General features: G+C 41.8%; 1 protein-coding gene across 7 annotated transcripts in view; it reads right to left on the bottom strand.

Moving 5' to 3' along the window:
• ST7 (suppression of tumorigenicity 7) overlaps positions 1-26,198 on the bottom strand; it is a 268,415-nt gene that overhangs the window by 21,469 nt on the left and 220,748 nt on the right. For all 7 annotated transcript variants that reach the window (XM_070369588.1, XM_005899134.3, XM_005899135.3 and 4 more), the window contains 3 exons: positions 21,571-21,643; positions 19,992-20,094; positions 2,535-2,685 (listed from right to left, as the gene is read on the bottom strand). In XM_070369588.1, coding sequence (XP_070225689.1) covers positions 2,535-2,685; positions 19,992-20,094; positions 21,571-21,643 — 327 coding nt within the window. The remainder of the gene's footprint in view (positions 1-2,534; positions 2,686-19,991; positions 20,095-21,570; positions 21,644-26,198) is intronic.

Below are 26,198 nucleotides of genomic sequence, written 5' to 3'. Positions count from 1 at the left end.
GTTGGCTTAAAACTCAACATTCAGAAAACTAAGATCATGGCATCTGGTCCCATCACTTCATGGAAAATTGATGGGGAAAGAATGGAAACAGTGACAGACTTTATTTTGGGGGGCTCCAAAATCACTGCAGATGGTGGCTGCAGCCATGAAATTAAAAGACACTTGCTCCTTGGAAGAAAAGTTATGACCAACCTAGACAGCATATTAAAGAGCAGAGACATTACTTTGTCAACAAAGGTCTGTCTAGTCAAAGCTTTGGTTTTTCCAGTAGTCATGTATGGATGTGAGAGTTGGACTATAAAAAAAGCTGAGCACCAAAGAATTGATGCTTTTGAACTGTGGTGTTGGAGGGGATAGAGTCCCTTGGACTGCAAGGAGATCCAACCAGTCCATCCTAAAGGAGATCAGTCCTGAGTGTTCATTGGAAGGACTGATGTTGAAGCTGAAACTCCAATGCTTTGGCCACCTGATGTGAAGAACTGACTCATTTGAAAAGACCCTGATGCTGGGAAAGATTGAGGCCGGGAGGAGAAGGGGACAACAGAGGATGAGATGGCTGGATGGTATTACCAACTCAAAAGACATGAGTTGGTGATGGACAGGGAGGCCTGGCGTGCTGTAGTCCATGGGGTCGCAAAGAGTCAGACACAACTGAGTGATTGAACTGAACTGAACTGAATCTATACATGTATGTTCTTACTTGGTAAGCCAATTTGTCCATTTAATTTTACCATGACTAATACTAGGAAAGGCCTCTCATGTTCAGTCTTGCTGGGCTTTATCTCTTCCTTTCTTATGTTTAAATAAAAATTCCTTTTGTCTCATCTGTATAGAACACCATAAATGCAACAATAAGCCCAAGCCAGAGAGAAGTGCACACGTGTCCACACACACCCTGAGTCTGCTGTCTCAACACATCCAAATAGCAGGACCAGGACACTTGGAGTAGATTACTACACTTACGGAGTGAGTGTAGAAATATCCACCAAGTCACCACCCCTCAAGGTATAAACAGTAAATGATTTAACTAGACCCGCTACAATTCTCTGAAGAAGTATTTTCCAAACAACTAAACAAAAAAACTTTCAATCAACTGGAGTCCTGTCTCTGTCAAGTTGCTTTTACTCCATCTCATTTGACTGCTCCCCACCCCTTTCCTGTACCAGTTTAGATTCCTGCTGGGTTAGGGAAGGGCAGGAAAAGGGAAGAGTAGAAGATTGGCAAAATGAAAATGGAAGGAGCAAAAATAAACAGTGAAAGGGATTAAAAAGACATTTGCTTGTGAGGCTGATCAGAGTAGGGGTGAATTAAGGAAAAATTATCAGAAGACTCTAAAATGTCTTTTCCCCATGAGGCGGGGAAAACCTGTGCTACATGCTATGCTTGCTTTGTTTAAATTTATGATAGCAGTGTCAATATACATGTTGTTCAATAATCCAGAATCTTGAGCCCTTTTCATTCTCCCCAACAGCTCCCCCCACACACTTAGCACTGTTCACAGTGTCCTTGCGTATAAAACTGTTGTAGTTCTTCAAGGCTTGGTTCAAATCTCATATGACCTATAAGGTTACCCATGACTGCTCCACCCCATAGGTCTCTCCCATCTGAAAAATCATTGAGCAGCTGCTAATGCTGCTAGTTACTCCTTCCAATTGGATGAGATGCTTCTCTGGGGCTGGGAGCATGTCTCACCCACCATTACAGAGCTGCTCAGATCAATGTATCCCCACATCCATCTAACAGGCATTTATTCTTCAACACACAAGGCTACCCCTGCCACCATACTAGGGTCCAGTTGTCCTGAAGTATAACTGCTGCTCCTTTTTGTTTGGCCAACTGAGGTCTCCTAGAGGATAACTGTGGCTCTTCAGCCAACCCTCCCAGAAAGCCCATCTGGAAGTGGTCATCAGAGCCCAGCAAGGAGCCTGGCTTCATGCCAAAGACTCGCATGATGCCGAGGGGCTGTCTGGGTCTCCAAGGAGGGTTTCCAGAAGTAGAGTGCTCCTCTGATCTCTGGGTTGGGAAGATCCCCTGGAGGAGGGCATGGAAACTCACGCCAGTATTCTTGCCTGGAGAATTCCCATGGACAGAAGAGCCTGGCAGGTTGCAAAAAGTGACATGACTGAGCAACTAAGCATAGCACAACTACTGGAACAGTCCAGATTCACCCCCTCCGCTGTATAAACTTGTCTTTTTGAGGTGCAGAGGCAGCATCACCACAATAACACCCACTACCACTGGGAAACCAGAGAGCCTGCGTAATTAACCACATCTCTGTGATGTGGTTAGAGAGCAGAGCTGCTGCTGCTGCTAAATCGCATCAGTCGTGTCCAACTCTGTGCGACCCCATAGACGGCAGCCCGCCAGGCTCCCCTGTCCCTGGGATTCTCCAGGCAAGAACACTTGGAGTGGGTTGCCATTGCCTATAGATATGTAAATCTTCATCATTCATCACAAATGCTCAGGGCAAAAACAGCTTTAGCATGTTTTCGTGCTTAAAAAAAAAAATGTTTCAAAGAAAGAAAATTACTTACTGCCTTCCCATGTACAATGGAGAAGATTCAAAGCTCCTTCTACCCTCTTCCAGTGCGCCAGATGGAAGAATGCATATGCTATTGCTTCACTGTCCCCTCGCTTCAGGATGTGTTCCGGGGGCAGGATTAAGCTTTTCATTTCTAGTAGGTACTGAAATTTAACAAAAGGCAGGAGACAGATGCATTAATACACAGCAATTTGGAATTCAATATTGAAAATGGAGAGGTTAATTTCCCCAAAGCCGCTGTTCATAAGTGCTTCCTCAAACCTGCAACCTCATTACCACATTTGAGGGCAATTACGGAAACATCCAGCAATCCAAAGTTTGCTGACAGATAATTAGCCTTGTACTAGTTTCCGACAGTGAAGATCAGAGGCTTTCAGGCTAAGACATTCTAATCAAAGAAATATATACATAGAGACTCAAGCAGAAAAAGGAAAATTTAGAAGACACAATCATTTGGTATAATTTTGTAACCAGAAGGAAAATACATGAAACACACACATGAAAGCTAAGAAGTCATATGCCTAAACCAACTGCAGTAGAGAGACGAGGACGATGAGCACTGCCCATTAGTTTTTCTATACAGATCTATCAAGGAGAAGGCCAGGGTCCTGTGGAAAGGGTCACCTGTAGCTTCTCTGATGCTGGAGAAGGACAGGTGGCAGCTGGGGCACAGGAAGGCCCAGAAGGAGGGAGCAGAACAGACCCCAAAGCATGCTCTTCCTTTGGCTCCTTTCAAACACTTCAGGGGCCTCAAGAGCACAGGGAGAGGATGGATATTTTTCCTGGGGCTCACAGAAGACTAAGTTTCTGTCTGTATTCCTATGTTTACTACAGAATAGAAAGGGAAGCAAATTCAGACTGGTATTTTATATTTGCAAAAGCTCACTGGCCTTTGCTGGCTGGCCTTCCCCATGCTCCACTCCTCACCACCTCCCCTTTGGATCTGTCCCCAGCACACAGACACCCACCCAACTGCCAACCACAGTCGCAACAACCCAGGCATCTCCTATCAAAAGGAGATTAGCAGACCACGGAGGGATGTGTTTCATGAAAACGGCACCACCACAGCGAATGGAGGTGCTATGAGAAGAGATGTCCAACACAACTTTAATGTCAGAAACAACCGTCTGGATTCATGTGTTGGAGGAAATTTATAAGAGAGGGTGAAGAGTGGAAGAATCCAAAGACACAGAATGGAGGTTACGAGACACCCATCAGCGTTTCCTTCTCATCTCACTGTGCACACTGGCACAGGGGTGCAGTGGCCTTAAGCTCCCTTGCCTCTAGGTGTGTTCGGTGTCAGGGCACACTGCCCAGCAGGAGCCGGGTGGACACATTCTGGCCTCTGGGTTCAGCAAATGAAACTTCCCTTGCTCTGGGTCTGATATCTGAAGAGAACTCTGAGCCTCAAAGCAGGAAGAGCAGGAAGTGAGAAGGCTCACCCCGAGGGCAGCAGAGAGCAGCCTGCACCTTCACCCTTGTGGAGCGAATGGGTTTGAAGGCCCTCCTCCAGAGAGAGACCTCTTCCCAGGCTGGTCCATGAAAGGTGGTCATTAGTTTGATGAGAGCTCCTAGGGCATGAGTTCATATGCTTTTTTCAATTCTACATGTTGCTTTCTTCCTTCATCTTGCTTTAAAACACTGCACAACACAAATCCTTTGGGAAAGATAATGATTTTGAATTACCTACTAATCGTAATAGCACTGTATCTATAATGAATATCAATCATAATATAAATATAAAGGTGAATTTTATATTCAGAGATATTTGGCTATCATCTTGTGATTTTACCTTAACAGAAGTTATATCATATGCTGCCACTGCCCATGATGATCTTAGAAGGCCCCAAGAGTCATAACTTATAAAATGCTCTGAGCTGTGTTGATTTTTTTCAAAGTTAGAGAAGGAAGACCTTTTGGTCACTCTCAATAATCATCAAGAGAGCAAAAGAAAGGGAAAATTTCTTGCTTAATGAGTGCCCTAGAATAATATTTTGATTTCTGAGTTCCTAATAACCCTGATGCTGGGAGGGATTGGGGACAGGAGGAGAAGGGGACAACAGAGGATGAGATGGCTGGATGGCATCACCGACTCGATGCACATGAATTTGGGTGAACTCAAGGAGTTGGTGGTGGACAGGGAGGCCTGGCATGCTGCGATTCATGGGGCACAAAGAGTCGGACACGACTGAGTAACTGAACTGAACTGAACTGAACTGAATAATTATTTACAGCCTACCAAACAGTCAACTCTAAAGAAGGATCATGTTATATGACCTTTGAAAAAAACTAAATATGAAAACCACTACCTCATGTACCCCAAGAAAATAGAAACCTCAAGTTCCTAAGGATTGGATGGTAGTTGAAAGAAAAGTGTAACTTATTCCATTTAATTTCTATGATTAGGAAAGGTTTTCAAAATCATATCATTAAGCATCTGTGAGAGAACCCTTCTCTTGGGCTAAAAAACCTTCAGGAATAGGAGCACCTGAGAAGAAGTGGGCCTGGTAGATACCCACAAGTGGGTAGAAGCCTAAACAAACCAGGAAGGGGTGTGGCAGAAGGAACTTGGGGAAGGAAGGAGGACTTTTAGAAAATTATCTACAAAGGGATACATTAGATCTGTGTTGTCCAACGTGGTATCCTCTATTTAATGTGTATCTATTTATCAATTAAAATTAAATTAAATTAAAAATTCAGTTCCCACTAGCCATATTTCAAGTCCTCAAGTGCTGTAAGGAGTTAATAGAACAAGGCAGAGACAGTTCCGTGATCACAGAAAGTTCTAGTGGACAGCATTGATTCAAACAATGGAAGTTTCTAATCTTCAAATAATCGAAACCATTTATAACATGAAAAATTTTCACAGATGTGTGTCGAATCTACTGATCAAAAATACACAATAAGGCAAAAAGTTACAATAAATAGTAATAATACAAGAATTCATTTAAAAATATTACTGGCCACCAGGGTGTCTACATAATATCTGGAAAGCAGCAGTGCACATGTGTATGAGACAGCTGGTTTACTCAGCCTGTTGACTGAATGTGGTGCATATGGCTTCAAGGACACTGTCCACAGCCCCAGGATGGGCTGTGAGGTAATGCTCTGTTTCTCCTCTTAGCTCCCTCTGATCTCTGTGTATGTGTACTTTTCACACACCACCTTAGATTAGTTATATGTCTCAGCTCAGGCATAAGATCCCAAAGAACATGAATCTCATTTCCCAAGAAGTCCCTCAAAATGAGCATCCTTGGCCTTATCAGCCTCATGAGACGAAGCAGTGTAGCTCACCAAGAAAACTCAGCTGCCTTCCCATTGCATCTACTTTATGGCATAAACAAGTTTTGTCTATAAAGGAGATTTATACTGCAGCATGGTTTCAAACAAAATGTTGGCTCTAACCAAATAATGAAGGCTAATAACAACAGTGTGTTATGTTTCTGGCCTGGTTTAAAATGGTTGGCAAGATTAGTTCTCAACATGTGCAACATTTAAATTAGAAAGGCATGGAACAACATTTCACATCTTACTTGTCGAGAGAAAAATAAATGGAAGAGGGCAGATCCCTATCCACAACTATGCAGAAATCAATTAGAATAACTGTAGCTTGCAAATCAGAGAACACTCCCTGCCTGTCTGCAGCAGTTCATTGGCTTCGATTAGCTAAGCCAGCATTCTGCCCTATCTTGCCTGCCATCCTGCCTCTGACTTCCTTCCCAAATTCTCAAATCACATTGCTCTTGAAGCACATGCTTCTAAAGGTTTCGGAAGCAACTTTTCAAAATCTGTTTGTGTCAGAATCTGGTTCCTAAGCTCAAGATAGGAACATAACACATTAGCACAGATGAAGAGGAGCTGAGTGGTGTCTGCTTATGGAGGTCTGTGAGCAGAGGCTGGTTCACCTGTCAGGAAAGGTGTAGGAGGGAGGTGCCCTGTCATAGGCTACCCCAGGTGGCTGCTCAGATCTCTTCTGTTAAGGTCTTAAAATTCTATAATAATTAGAGTGAACATGATTCCAAAGTTATCCTTCACACAGATATTAATGCCAAATAGTCCATACTCCCTTTTTGGATTTCCAACACCAGTAACAGCAGAAGTCCTATGAAAATAACTGGCAAAAACATGGGATAAAGAAATGAGAAAGAACAAATTAATTAGACTCCAGTACATTTAGATGAGGAACATGAAGTACATGTTCCTCATCCAAAATCAGGTAGTGGAAGAATATTTATTAGCATGAGGAAACGTTCATGATATATCACTAAATGAAGAAAGAACAAAACAAATGTATCACACAGATTGTGATTTTGGTAATACAAATGTATGTGTAGTAATTAAAAGCATTGGAAGGTCACAGATTGAATGTTAATGGTGGAAAATACTGATCTTATGAAGATTTTTCCACTTTTTCTATGCTTTCCAAGTTTTCTGTAATAAGCATTTTAATATTTTATCTCTCTCTGCATATATATGTATGTGCATGAGTGTGTGTGAGTATATAAAAACAAAACTATTTTCTAGACTTGCATCAGAAACATAAAAAGCAAATCACACAAACAAGATAACCAGGGAGAGCAATTTTTCATGTCTTCAGTGCTTTGGTGCAACTGGCTCTGAAAGAGGCTTTAAGCTTAGAAATGATGTGTTAAAAACATCAGTAAAGGGCTACTGGGAAGCCATGCTGCATATTCTGAGTTTCAGTGATGTTCACTCCCTGGAGTCAGTAAGACACATTCTGGAATAGAACAGAGATGCCTGAGGGGACCACAGCTTGCTCCGACCATGCTGCAGTGGGGCCTCAGGTGCACAGTCCTTTGCCCCAGTCCCACTGCTCATCTGCTCCCTGCTCCCTTAAACTGCTGCTTGAATCCCGTCTCCACTATTCTGCTAAGAGGCCTCGGACAAGTTATGCAATTCTTTCAAACTCAGTTTGCTTATATGTTAAAACAGAATAATAAAAACACCCTCTTGCTGCTTTAACTTCTGTATACTACATAGGATAATAGTTGTAAAGCATTCACACAGTTCCTGGCACATGAGTATTCACTAAATAGAAGCTATTTTTTGCTAACCAACAAACAAATGAAGTATTTAAATTACTGTGGAGAGAAGTTGTGTTTCCTGTGGATATATGTCCCACAGATGATTGAATCTGTTTCTTGGTAAAACACTTCAGCAATTTTATAGTAGTAGCAGTTCAGCTAAAGAGAACTGGCTGCCAGGGGTCATCAACTGACCAGTATGAAGACAAGCACAAAGCAAAGCTGAAATGCCAAATTCAGCCTGGTGAGCTGTAGTACCACACACGGGTCCTCTTCTCAAGCTCACTGCTTCTTGCTGGTTCACTTACCTATTCATCAGCTGCTGCTGCTGCTGCTAAGTCACTTCAGTCGTGTCCGACTCTGTGTGACCCTATAGATGGCAGCCCACCAGGCTTCCCCGTCCCTGGGATTTTCCAGGCAAGAACACTGGAGTGGGTTGCCATTTCCTTCTCCAATGCATGAAAGGGAAAAGTGAAAGTGAAGTCGCTCAGTTGTGTCCAACTCTTAGCAACCCCATGGATTGCAGCCTACCAGCCTCCTCCATCCATGGGATTTTCCAGGCAAGAGTACTGGAGTAGGGTGCCACTGCCTTCTCCGATTCATCAGCTACTTTGCTTCATTCCTAAAATACAGCATGTCCACCATATATCCCAAGAAAAATTATGGGAGTGCTGTCCCCCAAGGGCACAGATATAGCAGTGGCCACATGTTACGCATACATGCCCAGTCATATCTCACTCTTTGCAACCCTATGGACTGTAGCCCACCAGGCTCCTCTGTCCATGGGATTCTCCAGATCAGGAATACTGGAGTGGGTTGCCATTTCCTCCTCCAGGGGATCTTCCTGACCCAGGGATGGAACCTGGATCTCCTGCAGCTCTTGCACTGGCAAGCAGGCTCTGTGCCACCCTGGAAGCCCACAGAAGTGGCCACAGTGTTCTCCAATGACACATGTGGGAGGACCCATAGCTTACCCCAGGGGCACAGATATGGGCACATCCACAAGTCACCTCAAGTGCATGGACATGATCAGGTCAGGTCCCTACCTTGGTGACCTTTAATCTTTGTAGGAGTGTGAGTGTGAGAGAGAGTATACATGTGTGTGTGTGTGTGTGTGTGTGTGTGTGAGAGAACATGCATGTGTGCACACGTGTACAGACAAAGAAACAATAAAATTCAACATGATGACTATCTTAGTAAGAGGCATATACTTAGTACTAAGGAAGCAAATGAGGAACATTGTCTCTGGGACAGCTTCACAGAAAGAGGAAAATATGAGTCAGTCTTACTAAATACACAAGAGTTTAACTGTAAAGATGAGGGGAGGTGGAAGCCACTGTAAGGCTGGGCCAAAGCATCACAGGGCATAATGGGTTTGCAGTCTTGAAGGGCTTGAGTACTAACCTGACGGGAATGGCCAACTCTGATGAAGCACTAACACATGTCAAACATACTTATCTCAGGTACTCCTTACAACTGTGTGAGGGAGCTGATATTATTATTCCTATTTTACAGATGAAAAAAAACTGGACACTTTGGGAAGTTAAATAGCTTGCCCAGGGTTGCACGATTTGTGTGTGATGGAACCTACCCTGGAACTCAGGTTTCATGCTGCTCTCCAGGGGGTAAAGCAGGAAACGTGCATGTAAAAGGCCTTTCGTGATTTGCTCCAGAGTACAACCTTTCCCCTGAGTTATTCTGTGGTTTCAAACTGTGAGACCCTGAAAATTCTGTTTTGAAGAGAAAAAGAAACGTAACACAGAATGTGAAGTTGATGTAAAACAAAGCTGTGGGGGATCTTAAGGGAAGCACCCAAGAAGGACTGAAGACTCTAATAGCTCCTAGGCAGAGTCTGAAAACCCCTGCAGTAGGCACTGGGAAGAGAGTTGGTACAGTTTGTACCAAAGTTTCTCCATAAAGAAATGGGCAAGTCATGTGTAGCAGCACCAGATAGGGAAAGACTAAGGTTAGAAAGTCTTAAAAAGCTCCTGTCCAAGTGAGGGCCGATGAGACTGAAGAGGGGGACTTCCCCTGGACTTGCCACCTGGCTGAGTCTGAGGATGAGAGAAGGACTCAAGGTGATTGAGATATTTCTAGTTTAGGAAACTACCATAATGGGAGATCATCAGCTAAGATAAAGACACCAGAGGAGGAAGAGGCTTACTGGTGGGAAATAACAAAAACAGCTGAAGTGCCTACAAAACACCTCTGGAGTGGTGGCCTGAAGGGAGGAGTGAAGGCATGCTGGTCTGGATGTGCGGGGAGCAGAGAGGCAGAAGAAGCAGGAGTACACGAGGTCTCCCAGGAGGGCTTCCAGAAGGAAAGGAGAGAACTGAGGACCAACCTGAGGGAGGGCAGGGAGGAAGTGGTGCAGGAGGAGGGCCCGGAGAGGCAGCAAGTGGCACAGGGAGAAGGTGGCACAGAGCCAAGATGCCCTCGATATAGAACGTCGTCAGTGGGACCAGAGGCTGAGGAAACATCACATAGGATGAGCTGGGGGAAGAGGGGGTTCTGGGTGGGAGTATCCTCTGTGGAAGCAGCTATACTGCTTTTTGTTAGAGAGACCTCTTAGAAACTTTCTGTTTTTGAGAAATGTGGCTAAAAACTGGTTTGTGTTCATTTTTCCCTGGGTCCTATTTCCACAATACATTCTCCTTTCTCTAATCCAAAAAAGCTTTGGAACAAAATATGACTCAAGTCAAAGAAACTTATATTGAAATAATAATATTTCTGAAATGCACCATCGACATACAATATCATAGACAATCTGCCAGGGCATTCTAAGTTTCTGCTTCCACGCTTCAAGCACTTTTAAATGCTAAAACCCACGACACATTTTGTTTCCTAAATTTGATTAAAAAGCAATTTTATACTCTGTCAATCAGCTTTACTAAGATATAAAGGGAGGATTACATTAGTGTTTGCAAGAAACAGAATTTCCATCACTATAATAAAGTCCCGTGGCTACACCATTAGCATATTCATTTACCAGGATGCTTTTCCCCACAAACCTCTAGAAATCCCCATGAAATTTTAGATTAACACGAGACGAACTTTCCTTTTAAAAAAAAATGCAAAATTTTTAATGGGAGTGCATTTCTGTCATAACATTCTTCATTCTTCCCTCTACATTTTCTTATGCCTTTCCTTCCATGCTCCTTTTATCATTTAAAAACTAGATCCTCACCTCAAAGTTCTGTGGCAGGCGCCCAGGCTGCCCTGTTGCTGACTGAGGGTCAGGAGTGTGGCGAGCCCCTTTCTGCCAGCACCCTCAGGATGCCTATGCACCCCCTGCAGGCCCCTGGAGGGGCCCAGGAAGACAAGCCTGAGATTTAGCAGCACTGGGATTTGGCGCAAGATGAAGAGGAAAGTTTTCCCCCTTTGGTCCTGGTGATTTTTCTTGATTTTTCTCCCTCAACAGCTCCAGCCACAGCACCCAAGTACTCCAACCACCCAGGGCTCCGAATGGGTGTGGGGCCTTCTGTTCTACGGGTGGGACCTCATGAGTTTGGGACTATCCTGTGGTGACGGGGATGACTCCCAGGCTTCTGTTATTTTTTAAACTGTATGAAGAGGTGCCTTGGGGTTGCAGGGCTACCAGCCTTCTCATCCCAGTTTCAATCAGAGTGATTCTACTTTTAATTACTTTGTTCACTGAGGTTTCATGTAAGACTGCAATAGGAGGGAAAAAACTGTTTATTGCTTTAAAAATAATACATCATTATTAATTAGTTTGTTGGTGTATGGTTTGGGTTTTTTTTTGGTGGTGGCAAGTAGGAATGACTGTGCTAGAATAGGGGTACGAGGCAGAGGTCGGAAATGTGTAACTCTTAATCAGTCACAAGTGAAGGACTTAGCCAGCAGTTACAAACTAGAAATTCATGAAGACAACAGCTGCAGCCGGAACATGCTAGAGCCTCTTCCAAGTCTGGAGGCTGAGGAGAACCTGTGGGCACTCCAGGTCAGGGCACTGTAGAGCCACTGTTACTCTCTCTGGCTATACTTCTTCAGACTATGGCAGTCTAAGAAGTATCATTAAAGTACGTTTCTAAACAGCCTGTACTTGGCCAGCGCGCAAGTGCAGAAACAGCTGAGGGTACGAGGGAAGAGGCGACGAAAGGGCCAGCACGTACCGCACACCTACTATGTTCCGAACAAGCTATGCAGTATAATTCCACTTACTTTTCATCAACCTTATGAAGCCTTTATTCTTATCCCCATTTTATCAAAACAAGAAACCTGGCAGGGAGCTAATTAACTCTTCCTTCCCATACTTCCCTCTGGTCTTGTGGACAGGAAGTGGGAGTTCTTGTTTCAAATACTTCTGAACTTCTCCAATAATACTTGATGAGTCTGCCTACTTATGTTCATACCCCTTGCATCATCATTGTAATTAACATTTTCCCAGTAATAACAGGAACTCTACATACTGGGCCTGACAATTCAGACAAGAATAAACACAAATAGCTGATGATGTTCCACATTACTAGCAGTGGCAAAGAAATACAAAGTAAAAGAACAGAATTACATCTGTCTGTACTTAATAAAAATCATCATTTCTATTTTCCTTTTTTTTTTTTTTTTTTTGGTTTTAGACAAACTGCTCCATGTTGGTGAGAGTGTGATAAAAGGGAAAAGTAAGAGTCACCAGCTGATGCGAGTGTAAACTGCTATAATTTTTTTGGTAAGCAATTCAGCAATAAATATTAAGAACCCTAAATGCTTCTATATGTTATTCAGTCATTCTTATTATGTAAATTTATCCTAAGATAAATTTAATAATCTTAAAGACCAAAAAAATCTTTATGCCCAAAGACATTCACTAGTTGAGATGACCTCAAACTGATGCCTACAATTAGAGAACACAAAAAAACAAATCATTCTCTTCAACAAATGGTGCTGGAAAACCTGGATATCCACGTGCTAAAGAATAAAATTGCACCTGTATTTTACACCATAGGCAAAAATCAACTCAAAATGCATTAAGACTTAAACACACAGGAAAAACTTCCTAACACTGGGTCTTGGCAATGATGGCTTGGATATGATACCAAAAGCACGGGCAACAAAAGCAAAGTAGACAAGTGGGACTGCATTAAAATGAAAAGCTCTTGCATAGTCAAGGAAACAACAGAAGAGGCAACCTATGAAATGGGAGAAAATATTTGTAAACCGTATCTGAAAAGAAGTTAATATCCAAATAAATAATGGAACCCCAACTCAGTGAAAATGACCTGATTTAAGAGTCAGCAAAGGACTTGAATAGCCATTTCTTCAAAGAAGACATACAATGATCAACGGGTACATGAAAAGGTAACATCATAGACCATCAGGAAAATGCAAATCAAAACCGCAATTAGATACTACCTCACACGTATTAGATTGGCCACTATCAAAAAATTGAATATGACAAGCGTTAGCATGGAAGTGAAGAAACTAGAATTCCTGTGCACAGTTCGGGGGCAGGATGTAAAACGGGACAGGCAATATGAAGACCCCTCAAAAAATAAAAAATATGGTCCAAAAATCACACTTCTGGGGATTCATCTGAAAGAACTGAAAACAGAATTGAAGAGATATTTGCACTCCCATGTTCACTGCAGCATTATTCACAACAGTAATGAAGTGGAAACAATCTAATTTTCCATCAATGAATGCATAAAGAAAGAAAATGTGGTGTATACATATAAACACCATATTGGAATATTTTCAGTCTTAAAAAGGCAGGAAATTCTGCTTTGTGCAACAAAATGGATGAACTTGGAGGACGTCATGCAAAGTGAGATAAACTAGTCACAGAAGGACAAATAATACATGATTCCACCTGTATGAGGTAGCTAAAGTAGTAAAATGCATAGAAGCAGAAGTAGAATGATTACCAGGACCTGGGGGGAAAGAGAAATGCTGAGTTGCTGTTCAGTTGGCATATAGTTTCAGTCAGGAAGAAGAAGATTCTAGAGATCTGCAGTACTACAATGGGCTTATAGTTAACAACACTATGCTTACACTTAAAAATTTGTTAAGAGGGTAAATTTTATGTTATATACTTTTTATAATGAAAAAGGAAGTAAATCATCCAGAAAATATTTTTAAATTTTTGAAAGTACATGGCTAAAGACTTGGACTTTACTGTGAAGCTAGAGGATAACAATTTCAAGGTCAAAGAACTCTGAAAATCTGATGATCCTCCCCAAGAAGGAGTAAACATACCCCGATTCCCAACCATAAGATTATATTCAAGACTATTTTCTTCCTGCCTTTTTTCTATGCATTTTTTTTAATACTTAGGAATCACAGTCACACAGCATATTCATATTTTTGAAAATTAACATGGACTGTTCAGTTGGAATATATGGTTGGGAATTAGGGATATATTTACTCCTTCCGGTGACTTTCCTGGTGGCTCAGATGGTAAAGCATTTGCCTACAATGCGGGAGACCCAGGTTCAATCCCTGGGTTGGAAAGATCTCCTGGAGAAGGGAATGGCAACCCACTCCAGTGTTCTTGCCGACCAACCCCCCCCCACCCCCGCCAAAAAGCAGCTCAAATAAATATTTTTGGCTTCCCTGGTGGCTTAGAGGGTAAAGCATCCGCCTGCCATGTGGGAGACCCAGGTTCAATCCCTGAGTTGGGAAGATCCCCTGGAGAAGGAAATGGCAACCCACTCCAGTACTCTTGCCTGGAAAATCCCATGGACAGAGGAGCCTGGAAGGCTGTAGTCCATGGGGTCTCAAAGAGTTGGACATGACTGAGCGACTTCACTTCACTTACTCCTTCTAGATATGGGGGCTTCCCTGGTGGCTCAGTTGGTAAAGAATCTACCTACAATGCAGGAGACGTGGGTTCGATCCTTGGGTTGGGAAGATCCCCTGGAGAAAGAAATGTCAACCCACTTTAGTATTCTTGCCTGGAGAATCCCATGAGCAGAGAAGAGCCTAGTGGGCTACAAGCCATGGGGTCGCAAGAGTCAGACACGACTTAGTGACTAAACCACCACCACCGTGACTAGATATGAAGGGATTATGAATGATTTCTTTACTCTTTTCTCAAATATATATATATATATTATATATATATATATAATTATAATACCACTATGGAGGGAAACAAAGAAGGCAATGGCACCCCACTCCAGTACTCTTGCCTGGAAAATCCCATGGGCGGAGGAGCCTGGTAGGCTGCAGTCCATGGGGTCGCTACAAGTCGGATGAGAATGAGCGACTTCACTTTCACTTTTCCCTTTCATGCATTGGAGAAGGAAATGGCAACCCACCCCACTGTTCTTGCCTGGAGAATCCCAGGAACAGGGGAGCCTGGTGGGCTGCCGTCTATGGGGTCGCACAGAGTCGGACACGACTGAAGCGACTTAGCAGCAGCAGTAGTATGGAGGGAAAAACCATACCTAATGCAGCTTGTAACAAACCAATAATTTAGTCATTTTTTGGACATTTGTCAAAGTAAAATTTATCTTTAGCACCCTGAAGGAGTGAATGCAACATCCTCCAAACCAAAAATGTGTCTCTTCACAGGGAGAGCCTTGAGATGGAGGTGTGGCATACTAAGAGCACATAAACTCATTAACTTAGATCTGTGTAAAGATCTCTGATAGAAATGTACCCCTCCTTGTCAGGCTGAGCAAGAGCACAGCAGGTGCAAAAGCACATGTGTAGGGAAAGCAGAAGAAAAAAACTGAAGCTAAAAATCCATTAAACAATAGATAGCAATACAATGTAACGATACAAAATATAGAACCAAGCTGGCCCTTCATTGGTCCAGCATTACATGGTGAAGGACAGTGAAACCTGGCATGCTGTAGTCCATGGGGTTGCAGAGTCGAACACAACTGAGCGACAGAACAACGTGAGTGAAATTTTCTTTAAAAAATGGAGAAACTCTCCTTAAATTCAAAACTCCTATTTTAAGCACATTGAATGGGAAACTCCTCCAATGGTTAAAAGCTTTGTCTTTTTGAACTGTGTACCCAGGTCTTGAAAATCACCAGCATGATTAAGATCCTAAGACCCCTCATCAAACTCAAAAGAGGTGACCAGTAGGTACATAATCAGTGTGGTGTAGTGAGAGACCAGAGGGGAAGAATGATTCTGGGATGGGGAGGTACACGCTTCCCAGCAGTGACTTGCAACGGTGGGGGTGAAGGGTGAGGAGGATGGCCTGTTGGAAGAAACTAGGAAAAAATAAAAAGACAAGTTGGATTAGATCATAAGCAGTCCTGAAGAACTATCCAAGGAGTTGACACCTTCTGTAGGGCTGGAGACACAGCTGCACTTCCTCGGGAAGGGAGTAACACAATTTGATGGCAGTATGAGTCTATGGCGGAGAAGGCGGTGGCACCCGACTCCAGGACTCTTGCCTGGAGAATCCCATGGACAGAGGAGCCTGGTGGGCTGCAGTCCATGGGTCGCTGAGGGTCGGACACGACTGAGCGACTTGACTTTCACTTTTCACTTTCATGCATTGGAGAAGGAAATGGCAACCCACTCCAGTTTTCTTGCCTGGAGAATCCCAGGGACGGGGCATCCTGGTGGGCTGCCGTCTATGGGGTCGCATAGAGTTGGACACGACTGAAGTCACTCAGCAGCAGCAGCATGAGTCTATGGGGTGCTTCCTCCTTATACTTTGCTGCAATCTAAAGCTTTAGAAATCATGTTTGGAATCAAACAACTTTGAGGCTCTCCTTCAGAACAAAAATCCACAACTTTGTACTATTGTTATTTATTTCTCAGTCCTGTGGTGTGGTTAGGAGGAATACTCTCTATTCTTTATGTTTGCAGGTGAAGAGAGTTCCCAGGAATAACCCTCCTGGAGTAAATAACTAATATTTATCATTGGACATTGAAATATTAACTATTCTTACTGGGGTTGGAACTAAACTATAAATTTATGGAAGGCAATTCACAGTTACCATAGTTGGTATTTTTTCTCCTTCCAAGCAGGCTATAATTGGGTAAAACAGCATGTGTATACTGAAAATTCCGGGGGTAGGCCACTGAAAACTTCTTGTGAAAGAGGAAAAGAAACTATGGAAGTAAGTAAGACACGATAACACCCTGAGAAATCTGGATTGTCCACAGGAATCAAGTGCCTTGGGAGGGGATGTGGCTGCCATCATTTCTAGGTTCCTGCCTAGGCTGGTCTGCCACCTGGCGGGATCTGGGGGACAGTGGAGGGAGATGTTTAAGAGCTGGATAACCCAGACTCAGTTTAGGCTCTGTCATTTACTTAATGGTGTAACCAACAGCAGATTACTTAACCTCTCCAAACCTGTAGTGCCCTTTTCTATGTAGCAGGGATAACAGTATCACAGTGTTGTTATGAAAAATAAATAAGATGGCATATGTGGTTCAGTTAGCACTGTGCTTGCCACATAGTAAACATTAACAGACACCAATAATAAACATAACTTTAATAGTATCATTATGAGAGATTTAAGCTTAAAATCTTGGAGGTGTCCCACATGACATTTAAAGTCCCTTCTTACTGAAAGAATCTTAAGTGTTTATATCCTCCATTGATGTCTCTTAGAATTAAGGCTATTCTCTGCCCGAAAAGGCACCCATATACATACACACACACACGTGCATGTGTGCACACGTTAGGAAGCAGTCCCAACAAACAGAACATGTATAAAAGATATTACTAGCAGTCTGCATATGTACACATGTACCAGAGGTTCATTGGAAGGACTGATGCTGAGGCTGAAACTCCAGTACTTTGGCCACCTCATGCGAAGAGTTGACTCATTGGAAAAGACCCTGATGCTGGGAGGGATTGGGGGCAGGAGGAGAAGGGGACGACAGAGGATGAGATGGCTGGATGGTATGACCAACTAGATGCACATGAGTTTGGGTGAACTCTGGGAGTTGGTGATGGACAGGGAGGCCTGGCGTGCTGCGATTCATGGGGTCGCAAAGAGTTGGACATGACTGAGCGACTAAACTGAACTGAACCAGAGGTATGTGATTAACTCTGCACGTATGAGGTCAGTGATTCATGGGGCTTTTCCCCCATAGAAATGTCAATAATGAGGAGGATCTGGAAACAAGTTTTCTCCTCAGCACAATCATCAATAAAGCAAAGTGGTGGAGAATCATTTTATTCCTATGACCTATTGGTTTAATCACTGGAAGCTAGAGTGAAATCAAATATTCTCAACTTGTTCTAGTTATTTCCACTTTTATAAGACTTCTATTTTACAACTAGAATACTAATTGACTGAGTCAAATTCTTCCATGGCAGCTTTAAACTATTTCTTAGGGCTCTTACTACTCTTCTGAAGGCTCAACCATTTAAGACCATTATCTAGAATTAAATGACAGCTTCAGTTAAAATGTCTAATCAACAAGCATTGTTCCAAGGATTGCTGCAGTTTTCTAGCTTGTGTCTCAGGATGACAGGCTTAGGCTGGTATAACCGAAAAAGTTAAGACTCAGGTCCCATACTTGAAGAGCTGCCAACAAGCCAAATATCAATAATTTTAATGATTTACAAACATGGTGCGCTCAAGTACTTTCAAAGAACTTCAAATATATTATCTCACTTGATCTTTATCACAGAACATAGGAGAGGCTTATATTTTTATCTTCACTTGGAAGACAAGGGAAAACTTTGAGTTCAGAGATGCTAAACTCAAGATCCCATGATTAGTAAATGACAGAGCCAGAACTGGAACCCAAGTTTTTGTTTCAGAATCTAGGACTCAATTGCCCAATACTGTTTGTAAAAGAGACCTATGTGTGCTCATAAAATAGCTATGTAGTTAGAGAATGGCATTCAATAAATATTAATTGATGACCTAAGTTTACTGTAATTCAGGATAATATTTTCATGATTCATTTTACATTTTAATTAAATTTGATAATATGTTTTTAACTTATCTGAAAAGATATTAAATAGATATATATTTTATACCACCCTATATACAATACCTAAGTCTACAAATACTACGCTGCTCATTATCCACTGAAACTACAGTGGATAAATATATCCTTCTGCAAATGTGGCACTGTGCACCCCTCTTCAATTTCCTGTTTTGTGAGAAGATGACCATGATCTGAGTAAAACCTTAGGAATGATAGAGATCACCTATTTCTGTCACTCTGGAGATCAACAAAGTAAATTAAAGTAGGTAACTCCATAAGTCATCACACAGGCACACACACAGACACCCCAAATCCACCCTTTTGCTACAGTACTGCAACAAAACAAGAAAACAGCCTGATTTTATCACTTTTCACCAACGGAAATTTTCATCAGACATTCTGCCAAGAAAACTGTCTTGTACCTGATATGAACTATAGGAGGTTTCCTAGAGGTCATGCTTTATAATATCCAGAAACAGAAATGGCCCTCAGCAATAAACTTATCATGGAGCAGGTACTCAAAGACAGGTAATTCATGAACACACACTCTCCTTCTGAATAAAAGATTACAGAAATATCCTCTGCCATGATTTGACTCCCTTAAAATCAAATTGATAAAAAACACACGGGAAATATTGAATATTTATAAATTGATCAGTCTTGTAGTTAATAAGACAAATATTTCCTATTAAAATAGCACTCACAAGTCAAAAGAATACTCCTCCATACTGTGAGGTTTTCCTCATTATTCGCTGGCCAATACTGATTAATTATCATTTACTTATGGGCTTTCCTGATAGCTCAGTTGGTAAAGACTCGGCCTGCAATGCAAGAGACCCTGGTTCAATTCCTGGGTCAGGAAGATCTGCTTTGAGAAGGGTTAGGCTACCCACTCCAGTATTCTTGGGCTTCCCTTGTGGCTCAGCTGGTAGAGAATCTGCCTGCAATGTGGGAGACCTGGGTTTGATTCCTGGGTTGGGAAGATCCCCTGGAGAAGGGAAAAGCTATCACTCCAGTATTCTGGCCTGGAGAATTCCATGGACTGCATAGTCCATGGGGTCGCAAAGAGTCTGACACAACTGCAAGACTTTTACTTCACTTCACTTATGGAGACACAGAATTCCATATTAGTAATTTTTTTTACCATTGCTTTTCACAGCAAGGTTCATTTCTCGAGTTGGTGCTAAGTAAGACCATAACTGATGTGCAGTTCCTATCAAATGCATCAACATCCTTGGGGATCTCCATATTTTGCCAATTTCAGGCTTCCTGACCTGGCCTGCCTAAGCTAGATCTATCAATTTACCTTTACTATAAGAAGCCCGAGAATGGGCCCCAAAGCCTCTTGAATGTAGCTTTTGCTTAAAAATGAGGCTAATAAGCATAGCTTATGCAGGGCCTCAACCAAAATTCACTGGTTGCAATTCAGTCTTTTTAGAACTGGGTGTATTCGAGACATGACATTGTGGTCACCACATACTCTCTGCTCTCATAACGAGCTCCTTCGGGGATTCCAGACTCACTTTTGGCACGTGAGGATTGAATTCCACAGCTCTATGAATGGCCTCTACCGCATTCATCTCTGCTGTGCTCAGCCCCCGCCGAGATGCAGCCTCAGGAGAGAATCTGAAAAGCAGAAAGACAAACACCATCCAGTTGGGACCACTGCTTGGGCATTAACCCGGAAAGGCATCCACACATCAAGGGCCCAGAAAAACCACAGCGAGCCAAAGCCATGAGCTCTCCAAACCTCCACTGCATCAGACCTCTGAGAGACCCTTCAGACAGAGGCCAACAAAAACCCCAGCAGAAGCAGAAAGCGTGCTTGTGTCTAATCGTGGAAGGAATTCAATTCAGCTGTCAAGTCTCTCTGTCTAAATAGCTAATCTAAGTTTTCTAGGAGGTACCTGCTTAGGTCAGGGGAGGGGGGAGGACTGACAAGGGCAGACAGTGTAGGAAAAAGAGAAAACTAGGTTACAGAAGAGCACACTTGGTTAAAAACAGAACTGGGGAGAATTTTAAAGGAGGCTCCCAACCCCATGTCAGTGCTGCGATGGAGGGTTAAGTCTTGCAGCTTCAGCAGCAGGCGAGCCTGCTGGGGGCCATTCCGGCAGGGGGCGTGTGCATGCCCAAACTGCGGGCAAGACACCTGCCCGAGTGAATGAAAAAAACCAGACCATGCAATCTCTTTCTCACCTCACACCCAGGGCTAACTCCAGAGCTGTGCTTGGCAGGCAGACACCACAGGGGAAGCTGTGACAACCCTGGCCCTGCCCTCCCAAGCTGGAGTCGCTGTGTAGGGAGAAAAGATGTTGCAGTAGGTACTGGCGATCTACAGGATAAAAAAGAATGAAAGAAAATTACTTCGGTCTTGAAGTGCACACACACTGAACAGCAAACCTGTCTGACACAGCAGAGGCTGTGTTCTTTTCCTGGTATCTGCTTTTCAATGCTCCAGAGGGAGTGGAGTGGGACATGTAAGCGTTTATGAACTCAAAACCAGTTAAGCCATCTGTTCTCTTTCACCTGCCAGTCACCTGGTTTATGGAAATTCTCTATGCCATTGTCACCTGCCTGAATAAAAAGGGCCAAGGTCCCACTGAGATGGTGACTCACGAACCCTGGGTGGGGAGTCAGTTTGGAATTGCTGAGATAAAGAATGGGGGATGACCATCCCTTTTTACTGTATTACATCTCTGTTATGACCACTACCCAATCCTGGACTGCTGGAGGAAGAGGAATACGCCAAAAAAAAAAAAAAAAATGAATCAAAGAAGGCATTTTTGTGTAAGTCTCAAGCAGGCCTTTTGGTATCTGTGGTCTGGCAAAAAAAGAAAAAAAAAAAAAAAGGAAAAAAGTCACCTCAGAGGCATGGAATTTCATACAAATCCCTCTTTAGGGACCCATTCACCATTACAATTCCTGGGGATATGCATTCCCTCCTTCTAGTAGTGAAAGGAAAGATCAGCAGGTTTTGGAAAATGCATGCTCATAAGCAGGGGTCTCATAGACTAAGGAAAACTTCCAGAGAAACCCTCAGACACAACGCATCTCCTTCAGTCCAGACCGACACCTAGTACCACCAGGTCACTCTCCACTTACTTGTCAGAGACAGCTCTTGCTTTGAGCAAGGCAGCTGTGTAGCATATTGTTGCCGACTTTGGTAAGCTTATATCTGTCAGAGAGAAAAGAAAAGTAGGAGCTGTTATACGTTTGTACAAACAAAGAGCAATAATTTTAAATACACTAGCATTTTAATCATATAAGCCTACTAAAGCATAAGACTATGTCAATCAATGTATGCAGTACACAGCTGTTTCTTATGTATCTGGGTGGTATGTGACAAACAAGGTAATTCAGTTTTCTGTAAGTAATTCAGGTTTAAAGCCCACCACACTGGCAATCATCTTCTGTTTTAAAATGTATATTTTCATATGTTGAGTTTAAGCAGAGAATAGCTATAAATACATAAAATAAATATTACATGAAGAGCCTTGATATCAAGAAAGGCAAATAGGACCTCTTTGTTACTTATAAAATTTCTCAAGAGGTATATGAAATACTAAAGTGAAGAAAAAAATACTACCTGGATTTTTAAAAAATATAAGTATTTTAGTGATAAATCAATTTATTTTAAAAACTAATCTTAAAAAATTTAAACCTGGTTTAAATTTAAACCAGATTTCCTTTGCATTAAGCTTCAAGAAATTTATATTCAGTTTTTTTGTTAACCGTGAGAAGAAAAATCTTTATAAAGCTATATACATTTATATATACATAAGAAAACTTTATAAAACTATACAATTTTTGTTCATTAAAAACCCATGACAAAGCCTCTTTCAAATTATGAAGCCTAATCTGTTGCCCAGAAAAACAGGTCCTTTTGGTTTGTATAGATAATTTCAGATGGAGGGGTGAGGATGAGAACCAGATTCCATTTACAGGGAATAAAGCGCAGAGTGCAACTAAGAGTAGATCAACTCAAAGAGGGTAGTCCCTTGATGGGGGGCAGACTTGTATGTAAATTATGATCTTATTTCGTACCAGAACTGTATTTCTTTAACACTCATAGTAATTTATACTACTATGACATAGAAATACTTTCTTAATTCAGACCAGGTAAAAATATGCCATTCTAAGGTGCTACAAAATTCACTCTAGGTTAGAAGAACTCTTAACACTTGGAATTCTCTTCAAGTTTCTTGTAGGGCTGTTTTCAACTTTAGAAGAATGACATTATAGTAGGAATGAAAAGGAAAGTCCATAACTAGACAACAGACAGCAGCAGGAGAAAATAATTTCATAAAAGAAAAACAATCTCTCATTCAATAACCAATTAACCACCAACTCCAGCATGAGGAATTTCTCTTTGAAGGAAATTTCATGACGTTGATAAAATACAAATAATCAGAGAAAATACCAATACAGAATTGAAAGGGCCAGATGTCTCTGCAATCCTGATCTCATAAGTTATATTCAAACAAAACTTAAGCACTGTAAGCACAGTATAAAATGTGCTTGTGACTAAGAAAGAAAGAAAAGGTCAGACACTCATGGATTTGTCTTGTTGTTTTTCCAATATCTAAACATTTAACTACTTCCCAGTAGTGAGGGACAGAGGATCCTGGCGTGCTACAGTCCCTGGGGTCGCAAAAAGTCAGACAGGACTTAGCAACTGAAAAACAGTCCAGGAATCAACTGTCTTGTTTGCTAGGGTCCACTTATTGATTGTTATTAGAAGATAATGAAAAAAAATTGCAGATAACACACATTCTACTTAAAAGTTTACACCTTTTTTCCTTTTTTTAAGTTCTGCTGCTAAGTCACTTCAGTCATGTCCGACTCTGTGTGACCCCATAGATGGCAGCCCACCAGGCTCCTCCGTCCCTGGGATTCTCCAGGCAAGAACACTGGAGTGGGTTGCCATTTCCTTCTCCAATGCATGAAAGTGAAAAGTGAAAGTGAAGTCGCTCAGTCCTGTCCGACTCTTCTCTACCCCATGGACTGCAGCCTGCCAGGCTCCTCCGTCCATGGGATTTTCCAGGCAAGAGTACTGAAATGGGATGCCATTGCCTTCTCCGTTTTTAAGTTCAGACCTTTCATTTAAACATTATCTAAGCCCGTAGTGGTAAAGAGTGAAGTGAAATTTGCTCAGTTGTGTCCGACTCTTTGTGACCCCATGGACTGTATAGTCCATGGAATTCTCCAGGCCAGAATACTGGAGTGGGTAGCCTTTCCCTTCTCCAGGGAATCTTCCTAACCCAAGGATCGAACCCAGGTCTCCCTCATTGCAGGCAGATTCTTCCCAATCCAGGGATCGAACCCAGGTCTCCTGCATTGCGGGTGGATTCTTTACCAGCTGAGCCACAAGGGAAGCCCAAGAATACTGGAGTGGGTAGCCTATCCCTTCTCCAGCAGATCCTCCACACCCAGGAATTGAACCGGCATCTCCTGCATTGAAGGTAGATTCTTTACCAACTGAGCTCTGAGGGAAGCCCCTTAGCTTCCCTCATGAAAAACCCTCCTGTTAATGCACAAGACATAAGAGAAGTGGGTTCAATCCCTGGGTCAGTTGGGAAGATCCCCTAGAGGAGGGCATGGAAACCCACTCCAGTATTCTTGCCTGGAGAATCCCATGGACAGAGGAACCTGGCAGGCTACATTTCATAGGGTCACAAAGAGCTGGACACAACTGAAGCGACTTAGCACTCATGCAAGCCCTGTTTTCACCCTTCCTAGAGTGATCTGTGTTCCTTCTGTGTCAATCTAGCACCTTTCTATGAAATGGGAACAAAGGATTAGTCCTAGAAAGGAGCTGAAACTGAAAATAATGGTCAAAATTATTTGAAGGTGGCAGCACAAGAGGAAGCCTCACTTGAAAAACTAAAGAAAACCTGTTGCTAAGGATTTAGCTTCTCAAGGAGAAGGCTCAGGTTGTTTTGAAGCAAAGGAACACATTCACCTAGTTGGAAATGCAAAAACATATATATGACTGAGGTGTTTCAGCAGAATATTAGAGATGCCTAATCAAAGGCAATCTTTAACTCTTTCACTCCTATAGACAAGACATTCACAACTCTGCAACATTACAACTACTATGGTATATTTTCCCCATTTAAAAAATGTTTACCCTTATTCCTTTATTGTATGTGAAGATGTTGGTAGTATATGCACATGATCATAATACTTAATAAAAATATATATTTTAGTCAGTATCAAATGGGGGAAGGAAAAATATAAATACCACAATTCTCCACTAGTAGCAAGTTTATTTCATTTGTTATCTCTTTAGTATACTATTTTGCTTTCACTGTTAAACAAAAATGAAAAACTAGCAAACAATTCTTGCATAACCTACTTATATAGTTTCAATATTTTTCTTTTAATTGTGTCAAAGCAAGACATCTATTTGGTAATGGCAATCTGTCTCTAAGGAGGGATGAATCATTATAAAGAAACTGATCCTAAATATCCCTTCAGGTAAAGCATCTTGTTCAAATAAGGCTTTCTTTTACAACATATTTTTGTAAATGACACTTATTTATGACAATATAAATCAAATACTTTAACATTTTGCCTACCCAGCAATTCTACATCTAAGGCTTTATCTTAAGGGAAGTCATCATGATTGTGCATGAAGATTTAACCTTAAGGATGTAGATCACAACATTGTTTCTAATGGTAGAAAACTGCAAACAGCCTAAATGTCCAATCACAGAAGAAAGGCTAAGGTGCTACACCATCCACAAGGTGCAATTCTGGGCAGTCATTAAGTTGTACGGTAGGTAAGTATTTAATGAGCTGGGAAAGTTCTGCATTATTGTGTACACATCAATAAGTAAAACAAGTTTACAAAAATTATGATTTCACATATTTTAAGAAAAGCATTTATACACAGAGAGATAAAAAGGCTGGAATTATACACATGAAATATTAAGTTTTATTTCTGGGTGCTGGGATTATAGACAATTTTCTACTGTTTATCTGAATTTTCAAAGCTTCCTGTGATGTGCATGTAATAAGTGAATTTTTAAAAGATAATGTGAAATGTCATGTATGAAACGAGATGCCAGTCCAGGTTCAATGCACGATGCTGGATGCTTGGGGCTGGTGCACTGGGACGACCCAGAGGGATGGTATCGGGAGGGAGGAGGGAGGAGGGTTCAGGATGGGGAACACATGAGAAATAAAGGAATAAAAAAAAAAAAAAAAAGAAATACAGATTTTAAAAGCTGTGGTAATATATACCTATTAAAATAAATATAAGTAACACACAAAAAAAATAAAAATAAAAAAATAAAAGATAATGATGATGCTAAATAGAAGGATTCTTTTTACTAACTGCCTGAAGCAAGATCATGGGCAAATACATTGGTAGAGCCAGACACAGACAGCATAAACAGACAGAGGCAGAACTTACACAAAGTGCTGTCAGCCCTGCAGATCTAGAAAATGTATTTACATGCCTTTAAAAAAGTTAGTGTATTCTTTTGCAGTGTGCAATTGTTAACCATATTTTAATCTAATAACTGCCTAACATCTAAATCGGAGGCAGGAACTGCATGTTTTGGCACAGTTTTTAAGAAAAACCATATACACTACCTTTAGGAGAAAGCTAATTACTATAGGCCACTTGCCCCATAAGCACTGCCTTTTTCATTTTGTAGGGAAAATAAAAGACTGAGACTTGCTGGTTGCTGCCTATTATAATTTTTAAAATTATTATTTTG

Source organism: Bos mutus, chromosome 4 (assembly GCF_027580195.1).
Source record: "Bos mutus isolate GX-2022 chromosome 4, NWIPB_WYAK_1.1, whole genome shotgun sequence".
NCBI lineage: Eukaryota > Metazoa > Chordata > Mammalia > Artiodactyla > Bovidae > Bos > Bos mutus.
The sequence above is the reverse complement of the archived record's forward strand: the minus strand, read 5'-3'. Positions and strand labels throughout refer to the sequence as shown.